The 23,575-nt window shown below is 44.5% G+C and overlaps 8 protein-coding genes across 8 annotated transcripts; 4 read left to right on the top strand and 4 right to left on the bottom strand.

Moving 5' to 3' along the window:
- Positions 1 to 1,496: 1,496 nt before the first annotated feature.
- Positions 1,497 to 2,643, bottom strand: B0J16DRAFT_343260 (ATP synthase delta subunit-domain-containing protein). The gene is made up of 3 exons (XM_046128001.1): positions 2,302 to 2,643; positions 1,805 to 2,209; positions 1,497 to 1,741 (listed from the first exon to the last, which is right to left on the bottom strand). Exons 1-3 carry the CDS (start codon positions 2,605 to 2,607, stop codon positions 1,628 to 1,630), a joined length of 825 nt encoding a protein of 274 aa, XP_045983760.1. The 5' UTR covers positions 2,608 to 2,643; the 3' UTR covers positions 1,497 to 1,627.
- A 687-nt stretch (positions 2,644 to 3,330) lies between these two features.
- B0J16DRAFT_415381 (uncharacterized protein) lies at positions 3,331 to 4,332 on the bottom strand (the record flags this gene model as incomplete). Its single annotated transcript, XM_046133524.1, has 1 exon — positions 3,331 to 4,332. The coding sequence occupies one exon, from the start codon at positions 4,330 to 4,332 to the stop codon at positions 3,331 to 3,333; it is 1,002 nt and encodes a 333-aa protein (XP_045983759.1).
- Positions 4,333 to 5,085: 753 nt separating this feature from the next.
- On the top strand, positions 5,086 to 6,417 carry B0J16DRAFT_400005 (mitochondrial carrier domain-containing protein; the record flags this gene model as incomplete). The annotated part of the gene is made up of 3 exons (XM_046132484.1): positions 5,086 to 5,437; positions 5,588 to 5,781; positions 5,885 to 6,417. 3 exons carry the CDS (start codon positions 5,086 to 5,088, stop codon positions 6,395 to 6,397), a joined length of 1,059 nt encoding a protein of 352 aa, XP_045983758.1. The 3' UTR covers positions 6,398 to 6,417.
- A 2,685-nt stretch (positions 6,418 to 9,102) lies between these two features.
- B0J16DRAFT_400002 (putative hydrolase) lies at positions 9,103 to 10,236 on the bottom strand (the record flags this gene model as incomplete). The annotated part of the gene is made up of 1 exon (XM_046132483.1): positions 9,103 to 10,236. One exon carries the CDS (start codon positions 10,234 to 10,236, stop codon positions 9,103 to 9,105), a length of 1,134 nt encoding a protein of 377 aa, XP_045983757.1.
- A 1,150-nt stretch (positions 10,237 to 11,386) lies between these two features.
- B0J16DRAFT_266494 (putative phosphatase regulatory subunit-domain-containing protein) lies at positions 11,387 to 12,052 on the bottom strand (the record flags this gene model as incomplete). The annotated part of the gene is made up of 1 exon (XM_046123422.1): positions 11,387 to 12,052. The coding sequence occupies one exon, from the start codon at positions 12,050 to 12,052 to the stop codon at positions 11,387 to 11,389; it is 666 nt and encodes a 221-aa protein (XP_045983756.1).
- Positions 12,053 to 14,525: 2,473 nt separating this feature from the next.
- On the top strand, positions 14,526 to 15,221 carry B0J16DRAFT_356174 (uncharacterized protein; the record flags this gene model as incomplete). The annotated part of the gene is made up of 1 exon (XM_046129458.1): positions 14,526 to 15,221. One exon carries the CDS (start codon positions 14,526 to 14,528, stop codon positions 15,219 to 15,221), a length of 696 nt encoding a protein of 231 aa, XP_045983755.1.
- Positions 15,222 to 17,249: 2,028 nt separating this feature from the next.
- On the top strand, positions 17,250 to 19,814 carry B0J16DRAFT_343252 (uncharacterized protein). The gene is made up of 8 exons (XM_046128000.1): positions 17,250 to 17,418; positions 17,471 to 17,831; positions 17,941 to 17,979; positions 18,187 to 18,295; positions 18,354 to 18,697; positions 18,761 to 19,123; positions 19,188 to 19,236; positions 19,279 to 19,814. The coding sequence occupies exons 2-8, from the start codon at positions 17,683 to 17,685 to the stop codon at positions 19,717 to 19,719; spliced, it is 1,494 nt and encodes a 497-aa protein (XP_045983754.1). The 5' UTR covers positions 17,250 to 17,418; positions 17,471 to 17,682; the 3' UTR covers positions 19,720 to 19,814.
- Positions 19,815 to 22,366: 2,552 nt separating this feature from the next.
- B0J16DRAFT_356172 (uncharacterized protein) lies at positions 22,367 to 23,548 on the top strand (the record flags this gene model as incomplete). The annotated part of the gene is made up of 2 exons (XM_046129457.1): positions 22,367 to 23,026; positions 23,075 to 23,548. The coding sequence occupies 2 exons, from the start codon at positions 22,367 to 22,369 to the stop codon at positions 23,546 to 23,548; spliced, it is 1,134 nt and encodes a 377-aa protein (XP_045983753.1).
- Positions 23,549 to 23,575: the final 27 nt, after the last annotated feature.

The raw sequence follows: 23,575 nt of genomic DNA, 5'->3' as shown, positions 1-23,575 counted from the left end.
GGTCAGTGATAGAGCTCGACTTATCATCACATGTCAGCGCCAAGGAAATACCTGGCTCATTGAGTGGGGCCCAGCGAGCCAACCTTGCTTGATAAGTTGGGCACGAAGTTGGGGGACATCGACGGGACCCAATTTTAACTGTGTTTTACAAAGTAGGGCTTTGACCATCTTTTGAGCTTCCTATGTTGGCTAGGGTCATTGTAAAGCCACGGTATTCTAAGCGAGAGATCCAAAACAGCCTGAGCTTCACTGCAGTTTAGCCGCACTAAAGGGCATCGGAAAACAACTGTCGTTGGTTCGACCAACGAGTGTGTGTGCCTCCTTATCAATTTAAAGCTATATCAAGGTGCAGCTTCGTGATTGCGTCTAGCATTAACCGGCTCTGAGCCTAAGGCGCAACCGCCTCGCCTGGGTGGCAAATCAGTGACGCTTGGCAGGGGCCCATTAAATACGCGGTCTAGTGGGAGGCTAGTCTAAAAGCTTGAGAGACTCGAGATAGGCATTGCAAATCGACCAGTTCTTGCTCACTGCAGATCAGAGTTTTAGGTCGACAATTGGTTGGTTATTGTGGCTCGACACCCCATGCTCCACTATAATACAACCTCGTCTCTCTATACTGTGATTGGATAGGAGTCCTCGGAGTTCGTCTGGTCGTTGTGATTGGCAAGTGGAAACTGGGAATCAAGTTAAGGCGAGACCTATGACACGCCATGACGCGTCGCGTCATGAGTGAATCTGCAAACCTCGAGCGTCGTACCAGGACTATGAGGAAGAGCATGAGATGAGTTCGTCTGGCCGGCTGCGTTTAGAAGCCAAATCGAATTTCATGGATTGATATCCCAGGACCTTTGAATGACTTATCAATGTGGCCTTTGTGGCAGTCCATGACTCAATATTGATCTGAGAGGGTAAATTTTCCTTTCCAGTGCAAAGCCATCCCCAGCTGGAATTTCACTACCTGTCAACTGCGCCCTCACCTGGCTCATTTCTCTAGTAGGCCCTTGTATTCTACCAGAACGCTTGGATGCTGTCTCTCTAGCTCAATCCTACCCTCGCCTCCTCCATAACTAACTCAACCCATCTTATTCTACCGATTTTGTCGACGCTTTGGACGCAGTAGATTTGTTCAGCTCCAAATTATTTCGCTATATATTATCCTTAAGCTCGTCTTCCTATCCCCACCTGGAGGACTTCTTGCTGTCCTTAGACTTCCTAGATATGCCGATCTACTTCCCCGACTCTCATTCCTTAGGGGTCGCTTTAAATTTCAATTGCACTAGCCCGGTCCCGTCGTTTGCTCTTCGCAGGATGCAGCTATCACCATTGTGCTGATAAGTGTCGGCTTTGTTTGAACCGGCGGTAATCTCCTCTCTATGTATTCAGGCTAACCATCAAGATTCTGATATGCCTAGAAACGCTCTTCCTCGTTAGACATGCCTTGCAGCCAACAATGGTATATCACGTATAGCAAATGAGTGACACTTGACTATTTAATAACCAGTTTTATATTTTGTTAAGATGCGAAAGGGTATTATTATTACAGTTCTAGTGTACAGTGTAGGAATCAATGAACTTAATGTACTTAATTCCACTGAAATAAAACAAACGCAAAGTTATTAGCTGAAGCTTATAGCATGTCCGTCAAGACCTTGTTCATCTTCGCAATGCGGGCGTAGACGCTGAGATCAATGGTTCGGTCGCCGACCGTGACAATAAGTCCTCCAATAATCTCAGGGTCGATCTGTATCGAGAAACGTTAACCTGGGGCCAAACCGAATACTGCCTGGCAAAAAGTATAATGTACCTTGTTGGTAACCTTAAGCGTCTTGCCCTGACCGACATAGGAGGACTTAGAAACAGCAGTCTCTAGTCGTGAAAGAGTTTTATTATCCAGACGCTCAGCGCTCGTGATTGTCATCTCTACTTCACCCCGCTTGGCGGACATCAGCTCACCAAACTTCTCGCACACACCCTGAAGGTGGCCCAGTCGATTGTTCTCAGCGAGAGTCTGTAGCAAATTCTTGACAGTCGCAACGTTGGCACCTGTGTGCTTGCTCAGCTCGGCTACGATCGCTGACTTGTCTTCGTCGGTCAGCCTCGGCGTTGACAAGACTTTCGTCAACTTGGTGTCCTTCATAAACACGTTGCTCAGGTTGACGATGGCTTTGGCGGTGAGGTCGAGGGTTGACATCTTGGCCGCTGCAGTATACTAAATTAACAGGGTCAGTATATTATAATTCGATTCTACGTCACTCAACATAGCCGCATTGGCCCATCAGAAAGGACAACACAGCGGCATACTAGGGCGGTGGCATAAGTTCCATCAAGGCCATAAAGGTAGACCGGGGGTCGGCTGTCATGGGTGGCGCCGGTGATATTTCGCGCAGGCCCTGTTCGGAGGAAAGGGGTAGGATGGAGAGTCGCGGCACGGATGGTAGAGAAGATCTGCCGCAAGAACATGATTGTGGCTGAGGGATTGGGATGGGTTCGATATTGCGATGCACGCGTTCTTGGAACTTGGGTTTCTTGGTTGTGATTTTGTTGTTGGGCAGATTTAGAAGCTTGTGTGTCGCACTGAATGTGAAGGAATAGCAGCAATGTGTTCATTGACTGTAGTGGGCTAAGACGCGGGGTAAGTCCCACGTGACATATAGGCTTCTTTTGAAGTATGTAGCTGGATAGCCAAACATGGTTGTTTCTTAAGGCTTATTTGCATCTTACCTTTGCATGTGACATCAAATAACAAGAAGATGCGACGCTGGGGGGCGATGCGCAGCACATGAATGGGGTGTGCAACAAAGGGCGTGTGCAAAAGGACGTAGTGCAGCCATCAAAGTATCTGTCAACTACGTGTGTACTACGTATTTTATTGTAGGATGCTAGCTTATTTTGCACCTTTATCACCATCATCCTGACGTATAATCTACTCTATCGTCTCTTCATCCTATAAGCTACATGCTAGTAAGGTTCTCCGGGAGTACAGGGCTTGGAATTCTAAGATCTTCGGATTTGCCTAAAGTGTAGACCTGGCCCTAATCAATAATGTGTTAATTGGTGTTACCAGTGTGCACCACTAGTGAATGTAAAATTTACATTTATTTAAATTTTATTAAATCCTGAGATGACAGTTCTTGAGTTTATAACTTTAAATGATTTCATCCTGGACTCTGAACTTTTAAATCTAAGATTTTTAGACTAATAATATAGATCCTAGGGAAAGGGGTAGTCTTAGATCTTCCAATTTTAATATCATTTAAAGAGATTATGTGTCTTTTTAAGGTATAATATGAATATGCGAAGACGAAAAAGCTTCCTTAAGAGGTTTGTTGCTTAACGTTTGCGCTTTAATCCCGTGGTAACGCTATTAAAAACTTTAAAAGTGCCATCTGATGCAACCGGAATCCGTAAAGACACTGAAAATGATAAATCTGAAGGTGAAGATGCTAATATCTCGGGGAATGCGCTCACTTGTGAATCGACACAACGCTCTGTCTGACCTTCCGAATACTTCCTTCCAAGGTCAACCTGCTTAAGAGATACTTTAGTAGATAATCTCTTCTCAACTTGTATTGTCTCGTTGGGTGTATTCTTAATCCTGCACTGAGCTCTTGTAAATGTGTCGAAATTTGACATGGTCGATGTGCCTTCACCAGCAGCCAACGCAGCTACCCCTTGGCTGATGTAGGCGCTGTGTTCATGAGGTCTAGTATGCTTAATGGCCGTTTCTGAGAATGAGGACAATGCAGCAAGGCAAGTAGATTCTAAGGCTTTGTCTGACGCCGGTAGTTCGTCTTTCGCTGGTAGGCGGCCAAACACCATCGACGATGACAACACCAAGGTCTGCCTTCCGGGGTCAACCGCCTCATTCGTTTTGCTGCGCTTATAAAGTCTCTTCGTTAAAGGAGAAATAGGAAAAGCGTGAGCGGTTGCTCCGGCTGAATCTTGACATGGCGCATGCCAAATGTGGTTGGTTGGGAGGTAAGAAGCGAAGTATCGAACGAGGGAGTCTAACGAGTTTGTCTGGAAAAGCTGGACTGCATGTTCCCAATGAGGCATCTCGATAAGCTTTGGGTTTCCAATGATTTCAAAACTTGCGGATTCAAGAGACTTCTTTAATTCAGAGAGACGTTGTTGTCTGCGATGGCTGGCTAAATGGTGAAATTCGGCTGGCGTCTGCGCTTCGTAGGATATTTCGGCTATGTCACAATAAAAAGCTTCAGTATCTTGGATAGGGACCGTGTAGGTATTGTACTGGTTGTGGAGCTTGGTGAACAAATCCTCTTGTTTCATGCCGAATTTCCAGGCTGGCCATGTCCATAACAGGTCATCCATTTTATCGATATAATAGCCTTTAAACTGATTATAACTGCGGTAAATTGAGATTGATGATAATTAGAGATTGGAAGTCAAACAGTAGAGGAGATGCACGCATGGCTTTGGAACCGGATAACTCGAGGACCCTGTATTTTGTGGCAAGCCAGCACTAACTGTAGAAGACAAATATTGTCGCCTGACATCTCCAATGGAGGGGGGGCGCCACGATAGCTGTCTCAGAGGGACAGCATAGAGACTTACGTAATAAATATATCAAGGAGAGTAAGCATGGGAGGACAATGGTGCATATTCTGATGGCCTGGACCGATCGATTGCAACCTAAAGCCAACATCGGGCGGTTGCATCCCGCTCCTCCTCCATTGTAAAACTACGTCACTAGTGTGGCAGCCTACAAAATCCGCATCACCTAAAACCTGCTTCTTTAGTATGCTCCGGATGAGCAAAAGTCGTCATAAGCCATGCACTTTGTGACGCTTAGTTAAATAACATACGCTAGATACATCTCCACTCCATATTGAGCTAGTTAATGGCAGGACACAAAGTTTTGTCAGCTGTTCCACTTCTAACTAAAACCGGGGAGAAATCATTTTATAATAGTGAATATGCTATAAACCGGCACTACACAGTGGGAATTCTTTCCCTCCCTAGGGGATAGGTATAATTACATATTTCGCTATTTGTAATGAAAGATACGAACTAAACGACCATCTGAACTATAACCCCCTATTGTGTTTGCTCCCATAAGACGCAATGCCTTCTAAGCGTCACGAGCCATCCTTTGGCGGTTTACAGAGTAACGAGAAAGGACATAACAATATTCATGATTATAACAAACGTTCGAATGAACCAGCTCCGCGGCTTTCCCACTTGGAACACCTGATAGTCCGCGTCTCTGATAACTCGATTCGGAGTCTTGCCGGGGCAACCAGTGCGATAGCCTCCAGCATCATAACAAGTCCTCTGGACGTCATAAAAGTCAAACTACAAGGAAGAGGTGGGCTCCAACTGTGGACGCTTGATTCTGTCAGAAAACGACGTCCATTGCAAGAGAGAGGTCTCATTGGCACTGGGCGAGCAATATGGCATCAAGGCGGATTGATTGGTATGTACCAGGGACTTGGACCGACCATACTAGCAAATATCCCTAGGGGGGCCATATATTTCACAGTATATCACAAGGTCAATGACTCGCTAAAGAAGGTATTCAGTAAGTTATTTTTGTTATCCATTCTATGGAAACTATTGCGGGTAGTACTAATCTCTGCCAAACGGCCAACAACAGACCTGGGTATGCTCAAGCCTATCTGCGGCTACTGGAGGTACCGTTTCTATAGTACTCACGAATCCATTATGGGTTATCAAAACCAGACTCATATCTCAGTCAAGTACATCTACGAGGAATACTCTGAGAGACTATACGTCTGCCATGGACGTAGCTCGGAAGATGTACTGCCGGGAAGGTATTTCTTCGTTTTATTCGGGGCTAACTCCAGCTCTGCTTGGTGTAACACACTTAGCCATACAATTTCCATTATATGAGCAGTTTAAGATATACTTTACGGGATCAGGGCTTGGAAGTTGGCATGAAGGCCAGGAATGCCTCCAGATCCTAGGGGTACTAACAGCTAGCGTGGCGAGCAAAGCGTGTGCAACTATGGTCACATATCCGCACGAAGTTGTTCGAACAAGATTACAAACGCAACAGAGAGTATACCCTTCATCAACAGCTGAACAAGCAAGAGCAAGGGATGGCAAAGGCCTATTGATGTCTGAAAGTAGCCTACAAAGCGAAACGGTCTGGAATGCAGGGAAAACACGGGAGAGATTTCCCCGACTAAATCGGGGCATTATGAGCACGCTTGAAACGATCCTGCGGGAAGAAGGCTGGCATGCCCTATACTCTGGTATGGGCACTAGCTTAATCGGTGCTATACCAGCCTCCGCTATGACAATGCTGGTATATGAGACAGTAGTGTGGCAGATTAAGAAGTCAAGTGCGCAGGCCAAAAGAAAGCTCGAAATGCAGGATTTAGCAGAAACTTGTTGTCTACGGCTCGTATAACTTTCCAGCATATCATCGACATGAACGGCGCATACTATCAAGCTTAACTATATTTTATGAACGACTATACCTAGCTAAATCGTGCTAAACTCCAAACAATCACATATCCCGTTATCAAATACCGGGGCTAGGGGCAGAGTTGTGAACTCCATGGAGTAAAATATACAATCTTAAGATGGATTAAAAGTTAAAATTAAGAGTATTTGGAAGTTTTAAAATCAATATATATACTCCTCTACGTGGTCACTAGCCCGCCAGAAATATAAGTACCTAGACTAACAGCATCTGTAAATATTCAGTTACTTTAAGAGGCATTAATTCCATGCTATTAGTCCAGCAGTTACTATTAACTACACATTAATTGTGTATTACAGCTCTATATGGGCTTTTAGCTCCACCATTTGGTTCTTGCATCTCTTAGGGTATTAGTGTCGCAGTGGACCTCACCTCCATTTACGTGATGGGACATAAAATCATCAAAGAAATGTACCTTTTTCCCTGCTTGTCTATACACGTCTCGCACCGCCTCTTCAAACTTATCCTAATCATTAACGATTGGACTCTAAGGCTCTATAGCCACATAATTAGATCGATAATAACACCGTTAACAGCAGCTGGAAGAAAAGCAATTAGTTAACTCTGTCCAGCAGTAACCCTATGTAGGTGCGGGGGGAGTCCATCAAGATTAGATGGCTAGAGATACGTAATATTCTTAAAGAGAGCGGGGATTCGTAGAGCTTCGTTATGGGGTAATTGCACTTTTTCAAGCAGAAGCTTTAAGTAGTAGTCAATGTACTTCTTCACATACCTCTGCGCCTTTAACGAGTCGTCGTCAGTTGGTAGCAAGTCAATAGAAAGGTTCTCAAGCCTAGAAATGGAAAAGGAAAAACATTCCGGTTGACGGAGGTTGAGATAGCTAATGAAAAGGGTAGAGCCATAATTGTTATCTTGTGCTTTTTTTAATAATGCCAACGGAGTTTAGGCATCTGCAGTAGAGATAGTCCACTCTACGTGGTTTTAATAAGGGAAGAACTGGGCAAATTTGTTAGCATGTCTAAAGGCCAACCAGCTATCCTATAGAAAGAGGGGAGATTGGTAGATCTGAGCTTCGATAAGGTTTGTCATGGACTTGGCTAGATACTTATCAAAGTGATTCCCCATAATGACCTTGCCGTGGGTATATGATGTTCTGTTATTAGATACGTACGGTAGAGTAATCTCGATGTTATCCACTTAAGTCAAACTCCTCGTATCCAAAGCTACATCCTAGCGTCAGTTGATGGCCTCCGGCTCTGTCACCCCTGAAGCTTTCGAAGACCTGACGTCTAGCAGCTTTAGTAAATTGCGCACTCCGAACCAGGACGCTAACTGATATCGGACCTTCTGGTCCAGGCATACTGGTGAAGCCCGGCTCTATTAAACCTAGTGCCTAGATTTCGTCGGTGTCGTTTGGTAAATGAAGGGACGGAGTTTCAGTTACGTTCATTAGCGCGTCTTTAAAACCACGTATAACCTTCTGCTGCACTGTACTGGAAATCTCGTTTTCTTCTCCGGATACCACCATTTGTACATACCGCAGATGATGGTGGAATAGCACAGGCGCCTGCTTCATCGCCACAGCATTGTAGGTTGTCCTATTGCCGTCGGTGACTCGAAACTCCAAAGAAAATTACCGTTCCAGGCAGAGAGATCAGAAACCAACCCTCTCGCGTCTATGGCTAGCTCAATGCCTGCACCTAAACTCGTCTCGTCGAACATGAACTGAGTATCAACAATTCTCCAAGGGGAATTTGCATCTAACAGGAATCAGGGCTGTTTTCACAATACACGGACTGGGCTCAACATGCTCTCTAAAAGCGTATAGATGTTCCCGATGGCCACGTCAGAGATGTCGTCAAGGGGAGTGGTTCGGGCTGGAGATAAAATAAAAGCCAGAACATGCAGAGAGCTTGCCGCTACGGAACAGAATTATAAAGTAGTCAAGTTACAGGGCAGCCAACCGTGAAGTGTAATTCCCCTTTGAGCGCAAGTCTGCAACATAGGCCCACTTGAACCCACGTACAAGAAGGCTGCAAAGAGAGTGGCCCGAGGTAAATCTGGAAACGCTATTGCTCCTCAGTAACTCGCCAATATCCACTCCGGTACGGCTATCCGACCCAGTTAGCATAATTGGCTCCTGGTCTTCTATAGTAACGGGAGTACAAGCTGGCTTGTACGACCTGATTTGCTCAACTTAGCCGGGCTGGCTCCCCTGTTGTGGTGCCATTGCAGTTTTATGCCACGTAGAGAAATTAAGAGATGAAGAGTCATTCTAATGATTACACTGTATGAATACCAATTAGGGCGTTTACTCAGTTGTCATGAACTCAATTTGATTGCAGTGTGTTCTGGAATTCTAGTTGGGAAAACGTGGGATATGACACATGCTATCATTACAGTGGCGCCACGGCGGCTATTTTCATCGAGGGGTGCATAATTTGTAAACATGCTAATCAGAATTGATACAGGGATCTAATTACTGTGGCAGCCAAGCGATGACAGGTGCACCTCGTGGAATAGGTGATAAACGGCACAGCTGCCTAAGCCCAGTCATAAAAATCGAAATACAAGAAACGCAAATGGAAGACCGTGTACGGCCCAATCAATAAATCGTTAACCCCCACCTACAACCATAATGTTGGTGCTACAAGCCTAAAGTTGCATTTCTAGACTGAAACAGCATCCCATCCGTCCATCTCAACCCCGCCTATCCATACCTTCCGAATCTTTCTCGTAGTTGTGATATCCTGTAACGGATCTCCTTCTACCAATACCATATCTGCTCTCCGCCCCAGCGAGATCTCACCGCGATCTCCCATACCAAACACTGTTGCCGGAATAATGGTAGCTGCCCTGAGCGCATCGAGGTTCGAGAGCCCTGCGCCTACGAGCAACTCCATCTCTTCGTGAAGGCTCTCCCCAATTGGTATAGGCGCATGAGATATCTGGTTTGCTTCTGTTCCAGCACAGATGCGCACCCCAGCGTCGTACAGCCTTTTCACGTTGGCAACCGCGTAATCAAAGCTGATATCCTCCATGCCGTTGCTTGTGTCTCGCAGAAGCAAGGGTATCATAGCTCTTGCCATGCAAAGGGTCGGGATGCACACTACGTTGCGTGCAGCAAGCCTCTCAGCTACCTCGGTTTCTATCAAACCATCTATAGGCACAGGAGTGATGACGTCGAACCCCGCCTGTACTGCCCGAGAATATCCAGCCTTTTGGAAGGAGTGTGCGATAGCCAACTTGCCGTGTCGGTGCGCAGCTTGCACAAGAGCAATGAGCGTCGGGCCATCGATTCCAGGCAGATCAACAAGCACTTTGATGTAGTCAGATTTGGTCGGACCGTCCAGGAGAGAGGCAACCCACCTCTCAGTCCCCGCTGGGACTTCGACAACCCCTGTTTCACGTCGCGGATGTATCTGTGATCCATCGGTGGCCTGCGCAGTAGCAATGGGGCCAGATGCCAGGTAGGCAGGTAGTCCGATCTCGGCCATAGACTCAGCCCGCATTGCTTGGATATCAGCTTTGCTGCTACTCATGTCAAGAACCGTGCCGATACCGTAAGAGGCGAAGATAGGTAAATCCATGTTCGTTGCTGCAGTATCGACATTGGAATCAATGAAGGCTGGGAGGAGCGTACAGCCTCTCCCGTCAATTACAGTGTCGATGCTGGCGAGATTCCTAGCTCCTGGTTCAATACTGATAATGTCGCCCGGGCTGGCACGGAACGTGACATTAACCGCAGTGTCGACCTTGCGACCGTTGAATATAGGAACATTGGAAATAGCATGGATGGCCATTATTGGAACACAGCAAAAAAAGGGAGAAAAAAAAGAAAACAAAAAGGATTTGCTGCAGGTTTTAGTTTAGTACAGTGAGAAGGGAAGAGAATTTATGTGGAGGATAATTTATTTGCTAGATAATGGATAATGTCAATATGAGCAGAAGAACATAACAATATAATATGGTTCACTTTGAACCTTATAAACTGATTTGGGGTATTTTCTTTACATCCAGCAAGTGAATTATCAAATCATTCGTCATACCAAGGATATAAACAAGTTGGCAGAACACAGGGGTGAAGGGTGGTAATAGCGGCCTACGTCAGGAAATACATATCTAGGATAAGTGAATAACGTTATTTAGTTACTGAGTGCAGATGTCATTCTGGCTTGCATTTATTATGAACGTCGAAACGCACAAAGCGTAAAGATTTACCCTATATTACTATAGACGATCAGAGGTTTCGAGTTCGCGTTCTAAACCTCTTCAGTCCTCCAAACGATTGTATCACATATTGTTATGTTATGTCCGTTTTTACCGTTTACTCCACGGCGTCGACCACCTGGTCGCCTCCAACTTCCTTCATTAACACTTATATATAATTCGGCCATTGCCTGCATGTCGACAACCGTGTAGTTAATAAGGAATCTTCCTCCCCATGAAATTATCATCCCTCTTTCTATAGCTATGCCTTTTTTTATTGCAATTAAATGTTACTATAATTGACTTTAGCGAACTACTTTTGTTTCTGCCGATCTCATTTTGAAGGCATTTTGAATTAGATTTAGCCTGGCGAACAGTTTTTGTTATTCCTAAAGGTCAAAAAGAAACAACGGTTGAAAAGTAGAAAGTATGCATTGATCAATAGTCGCAAATAGCAGCAACCTCTTATAGATGCTTAGATATATAGATGTTTTAATTGTATTTTCAGTATATCCTTTCTGCTTTCAGATACCTCCAGCATACCTACTGGCAGTGAATAGATTCACTAATAACGATATGAATTGTGTGCTCCAAGTACAAATTGCACGCTTGGTCTTGTGTTTGTTCCCAGCATATATATAAATTCAATTATTTGGTCGTTTTGGTATTAGTAATGCTATGGAATTATCGTTGTTAGCTACACTGTGTCGCCATTTCCTAAGTTTAGAAGACCCGTATCGTTTTTCAGTTCTTGCAAGGCTCCTTCCTTTTGAAGCTGACTTGATAATCAAGACCATGGTTATTGTCCCAGTATTCTTGGCCGTTAACTATGTATTTGATGCAGCATTGGAATGTTTTGATCCCAGGTTGAACAAGAACCTCATCTGGGAGCTTCAGCGTAAACAGGAAATGGTCAACCTCATTTGGAGGGTTCGTGCCTGTCAAGCTATATGCGTATTGGGCGTGAATTTCAGAAATTGTATCCCAATGATTAAATGTGAACCTGCAAATAACTGATTTCTCGTGTGCGTAATTGGCTACTGCGACGGATCCTAAGAAGGACCTTTCGTCAACAGAGACCCATAGTCTCTTTAGTTTCACAGAAGTCAAATCCTTAGCCGCCCTGACAATGATACTTGAACTAGTAATGTCCCACTGAGTTGATGGTGATCTTATAATATGGATTGATGCTGTCGGATGCGAGTTCTTATGTGCAGAGTCCTTGTAGGATCCTTCCGCAAACTGTGGCTCATGCTTCACAACAGCCGGTGGATCAGTCTGAGGGAGATGTTGTACTTGGTCCTCTAACTCGAAACAAACTGCTGTGCGTGGTGTGGGCTTTCTAACGAGGTGTCGACGATGGTAAGGATACCAAGGTAAATGGAGACAGCCCCATAACTTTTCTAGCATGATTCCTTGTGGGTCTCTCAGACGATGATCGAGAGGCCTCTTTTCTTGAAGCGTTGATAAGGTGCTTAGACTGGTTGTGGAACCGGGTACTGTCTATCGGAAGGTGGTAGGGGACTTATATTCAATGTAGGGAGATGCGACATTACATCTAGGCCTATAGAGAGAGCTAGGGCAATAAGACCATTAGTATTCTCTTGTGTTTCTTCCTTTGGGTCGAATCAGGAGCTAGAGTGAAGTAATGTAAATGCTGGTGGAGGCAGGGCGTTGAAGATGGGGCTTTTCAAATGTCACCGAAACTAAGCGTGGGATAATGGGTAGCACAAAACTCGAATCAGTGGTCTCGTCATTATTGGCAGTCTTTGCCTGAGAGAAAGAAAGCCGGGGTACAAGCTGCATCTTCATTTCTGTCCACCCTAGCTTTGGTTTTTCTACGTTAGCATTTAGCGCTATAGTTGAGGTTGTGAGCTTTTTTTGGTGACAAAAGCAGCAGCAAAAGAGGGAGGGGGGCGGGGGGGTGCAGATTGGCAGCCACGGCTTGTTTGTCAATTCGGCCTCTAAAGATTGTTGCGGCAGCTATCAGATGCCATCACACAGTGCTGAAAAAGTTTATAATTCAGTTTAAGTGTAAGCGATTTTTATTTTGATCCTACAGGTTATGAAACCTGTCCATCGGCGCGCCTTGCTTTCACGATGTAAGATATTCCTTGCCTCAAGCTTTATAGATTAAAGCAATTGGTTTGCTTTAGGGTCCTTTGATAACTTTTGTCAGAACTCATGTTGCTATCTATATTCCATTGTGTCAGAAAGAGCTCCAGCAACTACTTGGGAGTTTCTGTGACACAAAACTACGTACCCTAAGTCATTCCGAGTCAGTACAATACTATAGAAATACCGGATATGTATTTGAGGAACCTCCATTGATTTTCTAGCTCACCGACGAGCTCACAGGTATGCTTTGCGGCCTTCTCCGCCCCGCCTCATATTCTTGACCATGACACAATTGTGTCGATGTTCAGGGTTGGATACAACGGTATTGGTGGGGCTAACATTGAATCTCGATGCAAATGCAAACTGGCATGGTGTTCTAAGGAGGTATGGCGCCATCTATTACCACAGTTGACTGGCTTACTTGTTGGAGTCGACACCTGTAACCGAGGAAGTCTCCCCTTCCATAGATGCCTTGGACAAAAACCACTATCATAGTACTTTACCCCGCCCCCCATATCGGTATGCTGAATACGTAACCATCACATAATGAGGCAAATTGGAAGTAAGGGAGAGTGAGACGCTCGCAATTTAATACGAGAACACACCTCCCTAATTTCGTTGCTCCGAACACTCCGTTGCAATGTAGCCAATCCCGAGCCAATTCGTACCCGTCATGCACTGTCCCAGTTGTACGGATTATGATCGGCAATGCTAAAATGCAATAACACGGACGTAAAAACAGGAATCTCTGCAGAAAGTATACAACGCATCGCTGCCACCCTGTGGGTCTACCAGTCTAAAGCTTTCCGCATATAGTCGAAACACGACGCGTTATGCATGATGCATCACGAGCCTTATCTTGCCTTGATTTCTAGTTCCCAACAACCAATCACAGCAGCTAGATAAGCCCCGAGAGCCCGAACCAATCACACCTTAGTAGGAAACGGCTTTATTTAATTGAGGTATGTAGTATAACACCACAACTTCCAGCCAATTGCTGACTTAGAACAGTGGTCTTGCAGAGAGCAAGACATCGTCAATCGATAACGGAATTTCCATTCAGTTATCCCGCCCTAGTTACTGAACCTGTTATTCTAGCCCTGGTAAGCCCTGGTAAGCCCTATATGAATCTCGTACCATTTATCTTGATTTTATCGCCGAGAATCGGATAAGAGAAGCTTAACATTGAATGAGCCTTTCCCACACCTGGGACCAGACATTAGACCGGACGCACCCTTTGGTACTTAAAAATGGATAAAACCATGTGTTCTCAAAGTTCAAGCGATGGGGGCGGTAAAACAACCGCTTATTGGTGCCCTCCTTTTGTTGCTTTTTGATTCCAGGCTCCTCATGCCAGTGGTCTTGATGGTAGCCGCATGCATCAAGGTGCAGTTGAGTTGCCAAATGTATCCAGGTGCAGTTGAATTACCACCTAAGAGAGATAACCACGTGCCGGGTTCACACCGGTTGGTTTTGATGGCTCCAGAAATAACAAGATGCCTATTACTCTCTTGGTATCAACCCCCCGCGAAGTTTATTTTAGACCCAAGCCCTTGACGTTCCCAAATCACGAAAGCTTTCCAGAGAGCTACCTAGCAACTATTTCTAACAGCCATCTATGGAAAGCAACTCTAAGCATATTTAACAGGGTTGATAGAAAGACAGGGTACCGTAGGTTGCTCTTTTAATCACATCCGACCAGTATAAGCTGATTTTCTAAAACAGACAGTCATAGGCACTCTTCATATACATAGAAATGGTGATAATGCCGAATCGCCATTCTCCGGAAGAGACTGTTGGGAGTGAGCTTACTATTTACGACACGGGCATTACGTCTCACCCTCAATGGGAGTTCTCAGAATTCACAAACCCCCTAGCCTCTCTGGGCGCCGTCCAGGACGAACTTGATATTACAACCTTGCCCAGGCATAACTGCCTTCCCCAAGCCCCTTTATCGCTCTGTACGGAATCCAACTCGGCGTCCAACTGGGGTCATGTAAACTATTCCATCCAGGATCAAACTTTATTGCCTGAGCCCCCGGCAATAATCTATCAGAAACCATCGTCGGCTTTAATTCCTGAATTGCCCTCATCGGTCGAGTTGCACGAAAAACCTAGCCGAAAGAGGAAGGCAAACCTCGATAAACCCAAAACTCTCAGGTCTGCTGGATGCAATGCTAGAGGGGGTACCGACAGCAATGGCCAAAGGAGGAAAAGAACTGTGGCTGAGGCAAAGGTAGTTAACGCCAATGACAATATATCGAATCGCAAACACGAAAAGCAAAAGCAGGTTCAGCAAAGCAATCTCATCGCTGCGAAGAAATGTCGCCTAAGAAAGAAGGAAGATCTGATGAGACTTCAGTCCGACGAACAGGAGCTTGAGGAACGTCATAGGATGCTATCTAGCTATGTGGAAGAATTGAAAGAAGAGATTCTATATCTAAAAATGCAAGTGCTATAGCACTCGAGCTGTGAGTGTACTCCAATACATCGTTACATAGAGAAAGAAGCACAATCTTATGTTGATTCACTGAGCCCGAGGTGGACTACATAATAACACATAGGCTACTGTTTTGAAGTAAAGCGATTTCTTAGGAAAGACGTTAAATAGGAGAAGGGTACTGTGTATAGGAAAAAATGACATATTGCCTTCAGTCACTGGACTAACCCTAACCCTGACCCTGACCCTGAACTAAAACGGATATCTTTGCTTGAAGGCAAATGTTTTAAACCCAGGTCCCGTTTAATGCACCTGATTTGATATACACTACGCACCCAAGATTATTGATTGTATCTACAACAGTGCTTGACTCATCATAAAGTACCTTGTAGCATTGTACTAGTCAACGATCTTCCTTGTTAGTGGGCAAAGGAAAATTGATGTCTGGGTCACAGGCAGGGGGTCTTGATATAGTCCGTTCGCATTTCGGTATCAAAGAGGTGTTATAAGTCCCGTTTCCATCCTCGACATCTGTCTTTTACTAAAGTCTAGCCGTATTTTCAAGCCAGATCGGGATTGAAGTAATACTGTTGATCCCCTTGGTAATATCACTGATCTCTGAGGCGATAGAATGCTGGTAGCTGACCCTGTCGACAAGACTTTGACGAAACGTTGACAACAATTACTAGAAGTATAACCTTGACTTTGACTACTAATATTTGAAGCCCATGGCAAAGCAACCGTTCGTGAGAATACATCCTATATGAGATTTCTGTGGAATGAATCTACGAGATCTGAGTCTGGAGGACTATAATAAGCTTCCGGATTACTGCATCCCCGTAAACCTATATGGAGAATGTTTTTTGGTCTTTGATTAGTGCAGCCACTTTTTAGTCTTTTGGGAAAAGAGCTTAAGTTTGCAACGTTGTGCAATGTTTCAATGGAGATTGAACTCCTGTTAGTTATACTATTATGGCTGGGTACAGTACAAGTATTAAGTCCGGTTAATCGTTCAAAGAGCATCCCTTTGCTCGCCACGACTGGTTATACTATACGCTAACAAATTTCAATAAACTTAAACCTTAGCTATTATTATCTTTATTTCGTGAGGATTCAGGGTGATACCATTTGAGTGAGTATTATTAGGCTGCCATGATACGACTTGTCTATTACCTGACAGTTATGTCAAGGACAATTATACTGGCATATTCTATTGGATAAACATCTCCCTTATATCTGTAGCTAGAAAGTTCCGCAGGTTAGGGGTTTTAAACCAGTATAAGATCTAGTTGGCTCCTTTTTTACAGCAATTTAAGCAAATACAATCTATAACGTAAGGAGTGCGTGTAACGTTCAAAAGCAACGATTGGCACGAGTCAAAGGACTTATACCTGTGATATAGTAACCTAACCAGCATTTATACTCTAATAGATAGTAGGGCTGAGATAGAACTTATGGTATTCATCAGTAAAAGCATCAAGCCTGTAGAATATATGAGAAATCTTGGCACTTGCGTCAAGAAAGTATCCTTTAATTCCATTAGCATTACATATGTTAGTATAAAACCATATTAGACAGCTAGTACACCTGGTAAACGTTTTGGTAAGGAGATATAGTTACTGATCTACATAAGGTTCTCAGACACCGATACATCTAGTGCAGTGCAGGGGACGACCCATACTGGGTTGATAATAATAGGCCCAAGACATGATAGACAATTATCGTTTCTAACTTACTGCTATACTTCCTCCTAGCTATCTTCAAGCTGTGCTAAGAAATACCAGAGAATTCTCCAAGTCATATACTTTCCTAGATAATGGGGTTCTGTTGAAGCTGATTTTCTGAATACTTATCATTGTGTCCCGAATGAAAGTATCGCCACTAGCAGGCCACAAATATATGACTAGTAGTTTTATTCTCCCCCGTCATAATACGTCAGCTTGACGCAACTACCTCTCATACGTTATGCCTTACGTCAGCAGTGTAGGCTAAGTTTGTTATAAATGATTATTTGGACCCAGAGTGCAACCGGAACATTTTCCTCTTAATGGTTCGTTTACCGTTTTTCTCATCAAGGTTAATTAAACGACACATTACGTCTCAGTTCATCTAAGCGCCATGCGGAAACTCTTGCCAAGGTCCCGAGACGAGGACACATGGCTGCCAACGCCAACAATTGGGAAGCGAAAGCGTTTTCAGGTACAAGTAGCATGCGACGGTTAGTCTGAATAGTAGAGCAATGTGGATAGCATACTGACAAGTTTATATAGCATGTCGGAGACGCAAGATTAAAGTTCATCTCACAAAACTCTTCAATAAATAAGATCGCTGATTGAGGCAGTGCGATACCCGGCGTCCAGCTTGTTCACAATGCGTTCGTTCTGTCAATGAATGTCGGTTCGCTGTTCCGGATGATACGTCCCGGCATGGCGCAGGGGTGAACCAGCTTCAAGTCGTTTCTGCAAGGGAAAGCTCCCTCAGTATGGTTTTTGAGCATCTTCGTGAGGGCTCTAAAGACGACTCTGCAAAGTTATTAAATAGTATTCGAGAGGCGCAGTCGGTTGATGACTTCATAAAGTCACTTTCAGAAGCTGCTCTCCTGATACCCCTCGCTCCACAACAATCATGTAAGTTTCCACTGCAATTTATGTCTTGTTGCGGATCTTGATTCTATTTATTTTTGTACCTAACCGTTATAAATTATGGAAGACTCTCTAGCTATAGCCTTATAGTTCGCAAGGGTCGCTTCCTCTCGACCTATCGAAGATCTTTCACTTGGGTATGGACTCTTCTTAACTCCTCTGTTCTTATATTTAGCTTCGATATTAATTGCTATCAGAACGGAACCCTTGAGTATCACGGACGAGTTGGTCACTAGATTCCCTGACGGAGTCTTGCCTGTTTCTTAATGGACTGGCCTTTCTTCGGATGACAAATACTTATCTCATATGCTATACCTTTTCTTTACATGGGATCAAACCCTCAGCCACATCGTACCCCGAACTGTGTTTTTAGAAGATCTCAAGGCTGGCCCGACGAAAACAACGAAGTTTTGTTCGAGATTTCTTGTTCATTGTCTAATCGCCGTTTCTCATGTAAGTTAAATCTTGTAATCATCTTTGGATAATTAATCTATCCGAGCTAATTCTATAGATTTTTATATCGCAAGAAGCATTATTGCAACAAGTACAGGATTTACGTTTCAGAGGTCGCATGTTCGCAGACGAGGCCTTACGGATACTTGAAGATGAACGCCAACGCCCGTCGATCACCCTGCTGCAGGGGTTAATGGGTCTCTGGATTTACGAAGTTAACTATGGGCAGAAAGCCCAAGCCACGGGTTTACTTGAAGAATTCTATTGCTTCTACAACGCGTTAGAGCTCAGCCACCTAGCTCTACCAAATGCAGAGGATGCAACCCCGAGTCAAGTCTCCCGCTCTATGACAGAGTGGCAGATTTTGTCATCTATTATTTGGGGATTCTTTTGTTTAGAAGCGTAGGTTACGACTTCCTCAACCCCACATATAGAACATCGATACTAATACGTTTATATGAAAAGTAAAATATCCACCATGTTCTCACGTGCAATAAGGATCACAAAGCCAATGGTACCCGAGACTTTTGACGCTATGTATTCACCCATATTGTTCAGGTCTAAGGCGTCGGAGCGTTTCTGGTTACCTTATCCCTGCGATCAGTTCCGAGGGCAATCGTTATATCGAGAATGTATTTCACTCGAATGTCAGTTGGCAGTCTTGGTACAGGAAGCTTCAAAATTCTTCACGCCCACAGAAGCCAGAATACCTGCTCTATACCGCAATGAAAAGAGGGCCGTTGACGGGAAACTACGAAGGTGGGCTACGAATGTGCTACAGTCATTTCTTGGGCGAACTACCGTCGTTCCCTCAATACTCTTCTTAGAGTGAGTATATAAATATAGAGTACTATAACGAATTAGTTAGTATAACTACTGACCTGGTGAGAAGAATCACTTATGAGATGGTACTTCTCAAGCTTTTGAGCCATCCATGTGAGGTTTGTCCTTAAGACGACACTCATGAAGTACCAGCGCACGAGCGAGCTTTATACGGAGCCTCTGTTATCTCTAAACTATGGACGTATCGAGTCACCTACGGGCTACGTCACGAATACTGGCTTATGCAGGCGTGCTTAGTAGCAGCTACAGCCATTATCTTCAAGGTCAAAGACAATTCAAGCTTGACTAAGTCGATGGTTATAGCCTGCCAGCTACTCTATAGCATAGGCGAGTTTCTGCCTGTGGCGAACCAGTATCTCCTTGCCATCAAAGATCTTGCTTGCCAACAGACTATAGAGTTGCCCAAAGCTTGCAGGATCATCTTCTCTGGCTCGACTATAAGAACAGAGCCAAGAACTATTAAAGGCCCCATGCTCATCAATGTTAGGCTCGGTAATAGCGGTTCGAGTAATGCATTATCCAGTGCTTCGGTAGAAGTCATGTTTTCCGGTGTGATTCAAGGCATTCATCACCGTTTTTGAGGTAGTTTGTAGTGGAGAAAACTAGAAAGAGTTTTATCTTGTCTTTAATCTATTACTACGGTGATAAGGAATTTAACTGTAATCTGATTTTAAAAGCAGTCCGTGTTACGATCCAGCGGTTACGTCACGTGTACCCCGCATTTTTCCTCCAACCAGACAGAGGCTCATCCACACCAGAGTGAGCCTTGCGAGCTCACTCATGCACAAGTGAGACTTACCCTGTAGTTCACCCAATATGTCGTGAGCCTTCACCTGAGGCTCACTACCACAACAGTGAACCCTCATGTATATATACATTCACTTAGCATTAGATAGAACTTAGCTCGACAGCTATCAATAAAGCATCTTTACCTGAATACGCCTAACCCGCTCTATTCACTAGTAAGAGACGTGACACTTCGCAACGCTCAGTATCTACGCCCTACATATCTGCCAACATAAACCAGTACGAACTAGTTTATCCCTTGGGAATCACAACCGTCACAGTCTGCTGGGGCGTACAGAAATGAGTTAGATGGGTTAAGGATATTTACTGGCCCTGGTATAAGATAAACATCCTTTGTTTCTACATTATAGAACTAGAAATATAACATGCGGGCAGCCCTTAATACTATAATTGGACTTTTCTTAACATTTTATAGCGGAGCAGTTATATAACTTCCAAGTCGAAGGGGAGTATCAGCCATATACCTTATGGGAAGAGCCCCCATGGTTCGACATAAGCTCATACGATCAGCTTGTCTCTTGGGGATGTTTTATACCTATAGTCTGTTTACAAGCGAAGGTCTGTAGTTTCTGGAGAAGACGTGGTATTGAGCATAGGCGGGAGAGCTTATTGGTACCTAAGTGACAATCGTTATGTCACTACTATCGTCCGGCTCAGATGGTTTTGCAATGAGTATACGGTTGAGTGTGGAGACAGCTGCACATTTGCTACCAAGCTCATACGGCAAGGGAACATGCCGCGTTGACATGGTGAAGGTTAAGGTGAAAACATCGGCACAGGCACGTTCAAACCTACTACAAGATGAAAGATTCATTCAACTTGGACCATAGCGCAAAGTTCACTCCTGAGTCTACTGGACTAGGTTCTTACCAAAGGATGTAATCAGACTGCGAAACAGACCATTCTTATAGATAGGTAAATCCGCGCTGTACTATAACAGTAAGCCCGAAAAATGCTTTGAAGTATCAATGATCTTGCTCTGTTTATATAGGCTTAATGATCTATTTGCCCTTCCGTCCTCAATATATTCTAATGTTTGGTCGGCATCGCTATGGCCACCCATTTCCGAGCGGTAGCTGTTCCTATTCAGCCTTAGTCAGTATCCTAGAACCTACGCGCTGACTTTTAGTGCCAATTCCTTAAGCCCTTCAACCACCTCCCGCACTAGCGCTCACTGCCGCAATAACTGCAGTCTTAGGCTAATAAGGAGATATGATTATCTTCAAAAAAAAAAAAAAGCATATTTTCATTTCATTTTCTTTTCCATTATCGCAAGTGAAAGTAATAGAGCATCATGTGACGGTTGTGATTCCCAGGGGATAAACTAGTCCGTACTAGGTTTATGTTGGCAGATATGTAGGGCGTAGATACTGAGCGTTGCGAAGTGTCACGTCTCTTACTAGTGAATAGAGCGGGTTAGGCGTATTCAGGTAAAGATGCTTTATTGATAGCTGTCGAGCTAAGTTCTATCTAATGCTAAGTGAATGTATATATACATGAAATGGTCACGGTTGAAGTGACCGTGGTCACTGGTGACCGTGCTGGTCACTGTTCGTGATTGTAGTGTTTAAAGGTGACCATAGCGAAGTGGTCACGGCTTATGTCAGGAGGTGTGGTGGTGACCTCATCTGATAGGGTGAAAATTGTGGGGTACACGTGATGTAACCGCGGGGATCGTAACACATCAAGAATCTCTAACTTTCATTTCCCTTTTAACTGTCGAACGTTAGGAAGGGTGAGTTAGAGTTGAAGGTGTAGTAATGAGGAAGGAGAGTTACGGGAGAGGCATCAATGATGGATCTACTAGAGCTGAATCTACGGCTAACTGTAGGGAATTTACTATTTGCTTAATATTTTAATACTAAAAAGGAAATCCTTACAAAATTTAGGTTAAGGATGTATTGAACTATAATTTATTCTTTTATATCAGATAGTGTCTGTAACCTTAGGATGTAACTGGCATGAGCTTGCTGGCTGCTAGATCGGTGCTGGAGGGTTAGATAGTGGACCTTATAGACCTTTATGGCTTATTGCAGACTTAATTTAGGATCTGCCTTATAGGCCTGAAGTGTAAGATTGATTCTAGCTTCTTAATTAGGCTATGATATAGTGTGTTGTTGAGATTTAATTGATTTGATAGTGTTGATGTAGGATGAGGGATTTTTGGCTTCCACGCCTACAGTGGGTTGAAAAAAGTTACGACACACACTCCAGTACTGAGTAGACTCAGGATGTGTCGTAACTTTTCCGCCCCCACTTTATCTGGCTCGTACGCTTATCGTGGACGTTATGCTAACTAAAGAAAAATTGCTGACAGCTAAAATGCTGCATGCAGCTGAATGAATGCCCGACTCTATAAAACGCCACCAAAAAAACATCTTCAACCAACATTACGAACCCCTCTTCTTAGTATCGTCGACAATGACAGAATCACAAGCCTGGGTATTTTCACAACGGGGGCTTCCCTGGGATGTCCTCAACCTCACAAGTCAACCCATCCCAACTCTACCACCTCCTCTCCCTTTGCCTAAAGCCGTGCCGAATCCGGAAGAATGGATCGTGGTCAAGGTGGCCTTTGTAGGCCTTAACCCAGGTGCCATCTTTCAGATGACCCTCATCCCACCCTTTATAAGATCTTCATCTTGTGTTCCTAAAATGGACTTCTCAGGTACTGTCATTGATGTCTGGCACCCAGATGATGAGTCCGTGTCAGCACAGACAAGAAGATTTAATAAGGAGGATAAGATCCTCGCTGTGCTGCCAGCTAGCTATACTTTGCCTACCGGAACAGGCGCTTTGGCTCAAGTTGTTCGGATCCCAGCGAGATACGCTGTACACAAGCCAGAGGGTGTGAACTTTGGTGATGGAGCGGGCTGTTTGCTAACAGGCTTAACGGCAAAGCAGTTGGTGTGCGAGTCGGGAGCGGAGGCAGGCGACCGCATGTTGGTCAATGCTGCAAGTGGCGGGATAGGCTCTTTGGTAGTACAGATGCTTCGAAAGGTTGTTGGGATCGAGGGATATATCGTCGGAATCTGCAGCGGCAAGAACGTTAGGCTGGTGCAGAGTCTTGGAGCTGACGAGGTGAGTCAAGACCCGTCGTGCAGAAAAATGTCATGTAACATCTCACAGGTCGTTGATTATACGCAGCATAATGCCTTGAACCAGCACTTGACGGAGAAATTCTCATCAAATCCCTTCAATGCTATCATCGACACACTTGGCAACCAAGAATTATACCTCGCGTCACCAACATACCTGGTTCCCCATAGCAATTATTCTTCCGTCGGTATAAAGCCGCCCACGTTCTTTGTCCCAGACTTCCTCCGCGCTGTGCTACGAATGAAACTCAACGAGTGGTGGCCTGTATCGCCCTGGCTCGGCGGCGTGGGACGTAAGTGGATAGGCACGTCCATGATGAGCCCTACGCTTCAAGACCGTCAGGCTATAGCGGATATGTTGGGTCGAGGCGATATCAGGCTGGTGAGAGACAGCGTGTGGGTGTTTCCTGACACTAAGGAGGCGTATAGGAAACTTGCTGGACTCCATTCCAGAGGCAAGATCCTAGTAAAGGTGGATGGGCAAGTTGGCGACGAAGAGAGTTAGAGGGTATCCTCTAGTTCAAGGGTGGGC

The sequence above is a fragment of the Fusarium flagelliforme genome, assembly GCF_020744385.1.
Source record: "Fusarium flagelliforme strain FIESC 12 MPI-CAGE-AA-0113 chromosome Unknown B0J16scaffold_4, whole genome shotgun sequence".
In the NCBI taxonomy this organism is placed as follows: Eukaryota; Fungi; Ascomycota; class Sordariomycetes; order Hypocreales; family Nectriaceae; genus Fusarium; species Fusarium flagelliforme.
Note: the sequence above shows the minus strand (reverse complement) of the source record. Positions and strands in the feature narration are given on the sequence as shown.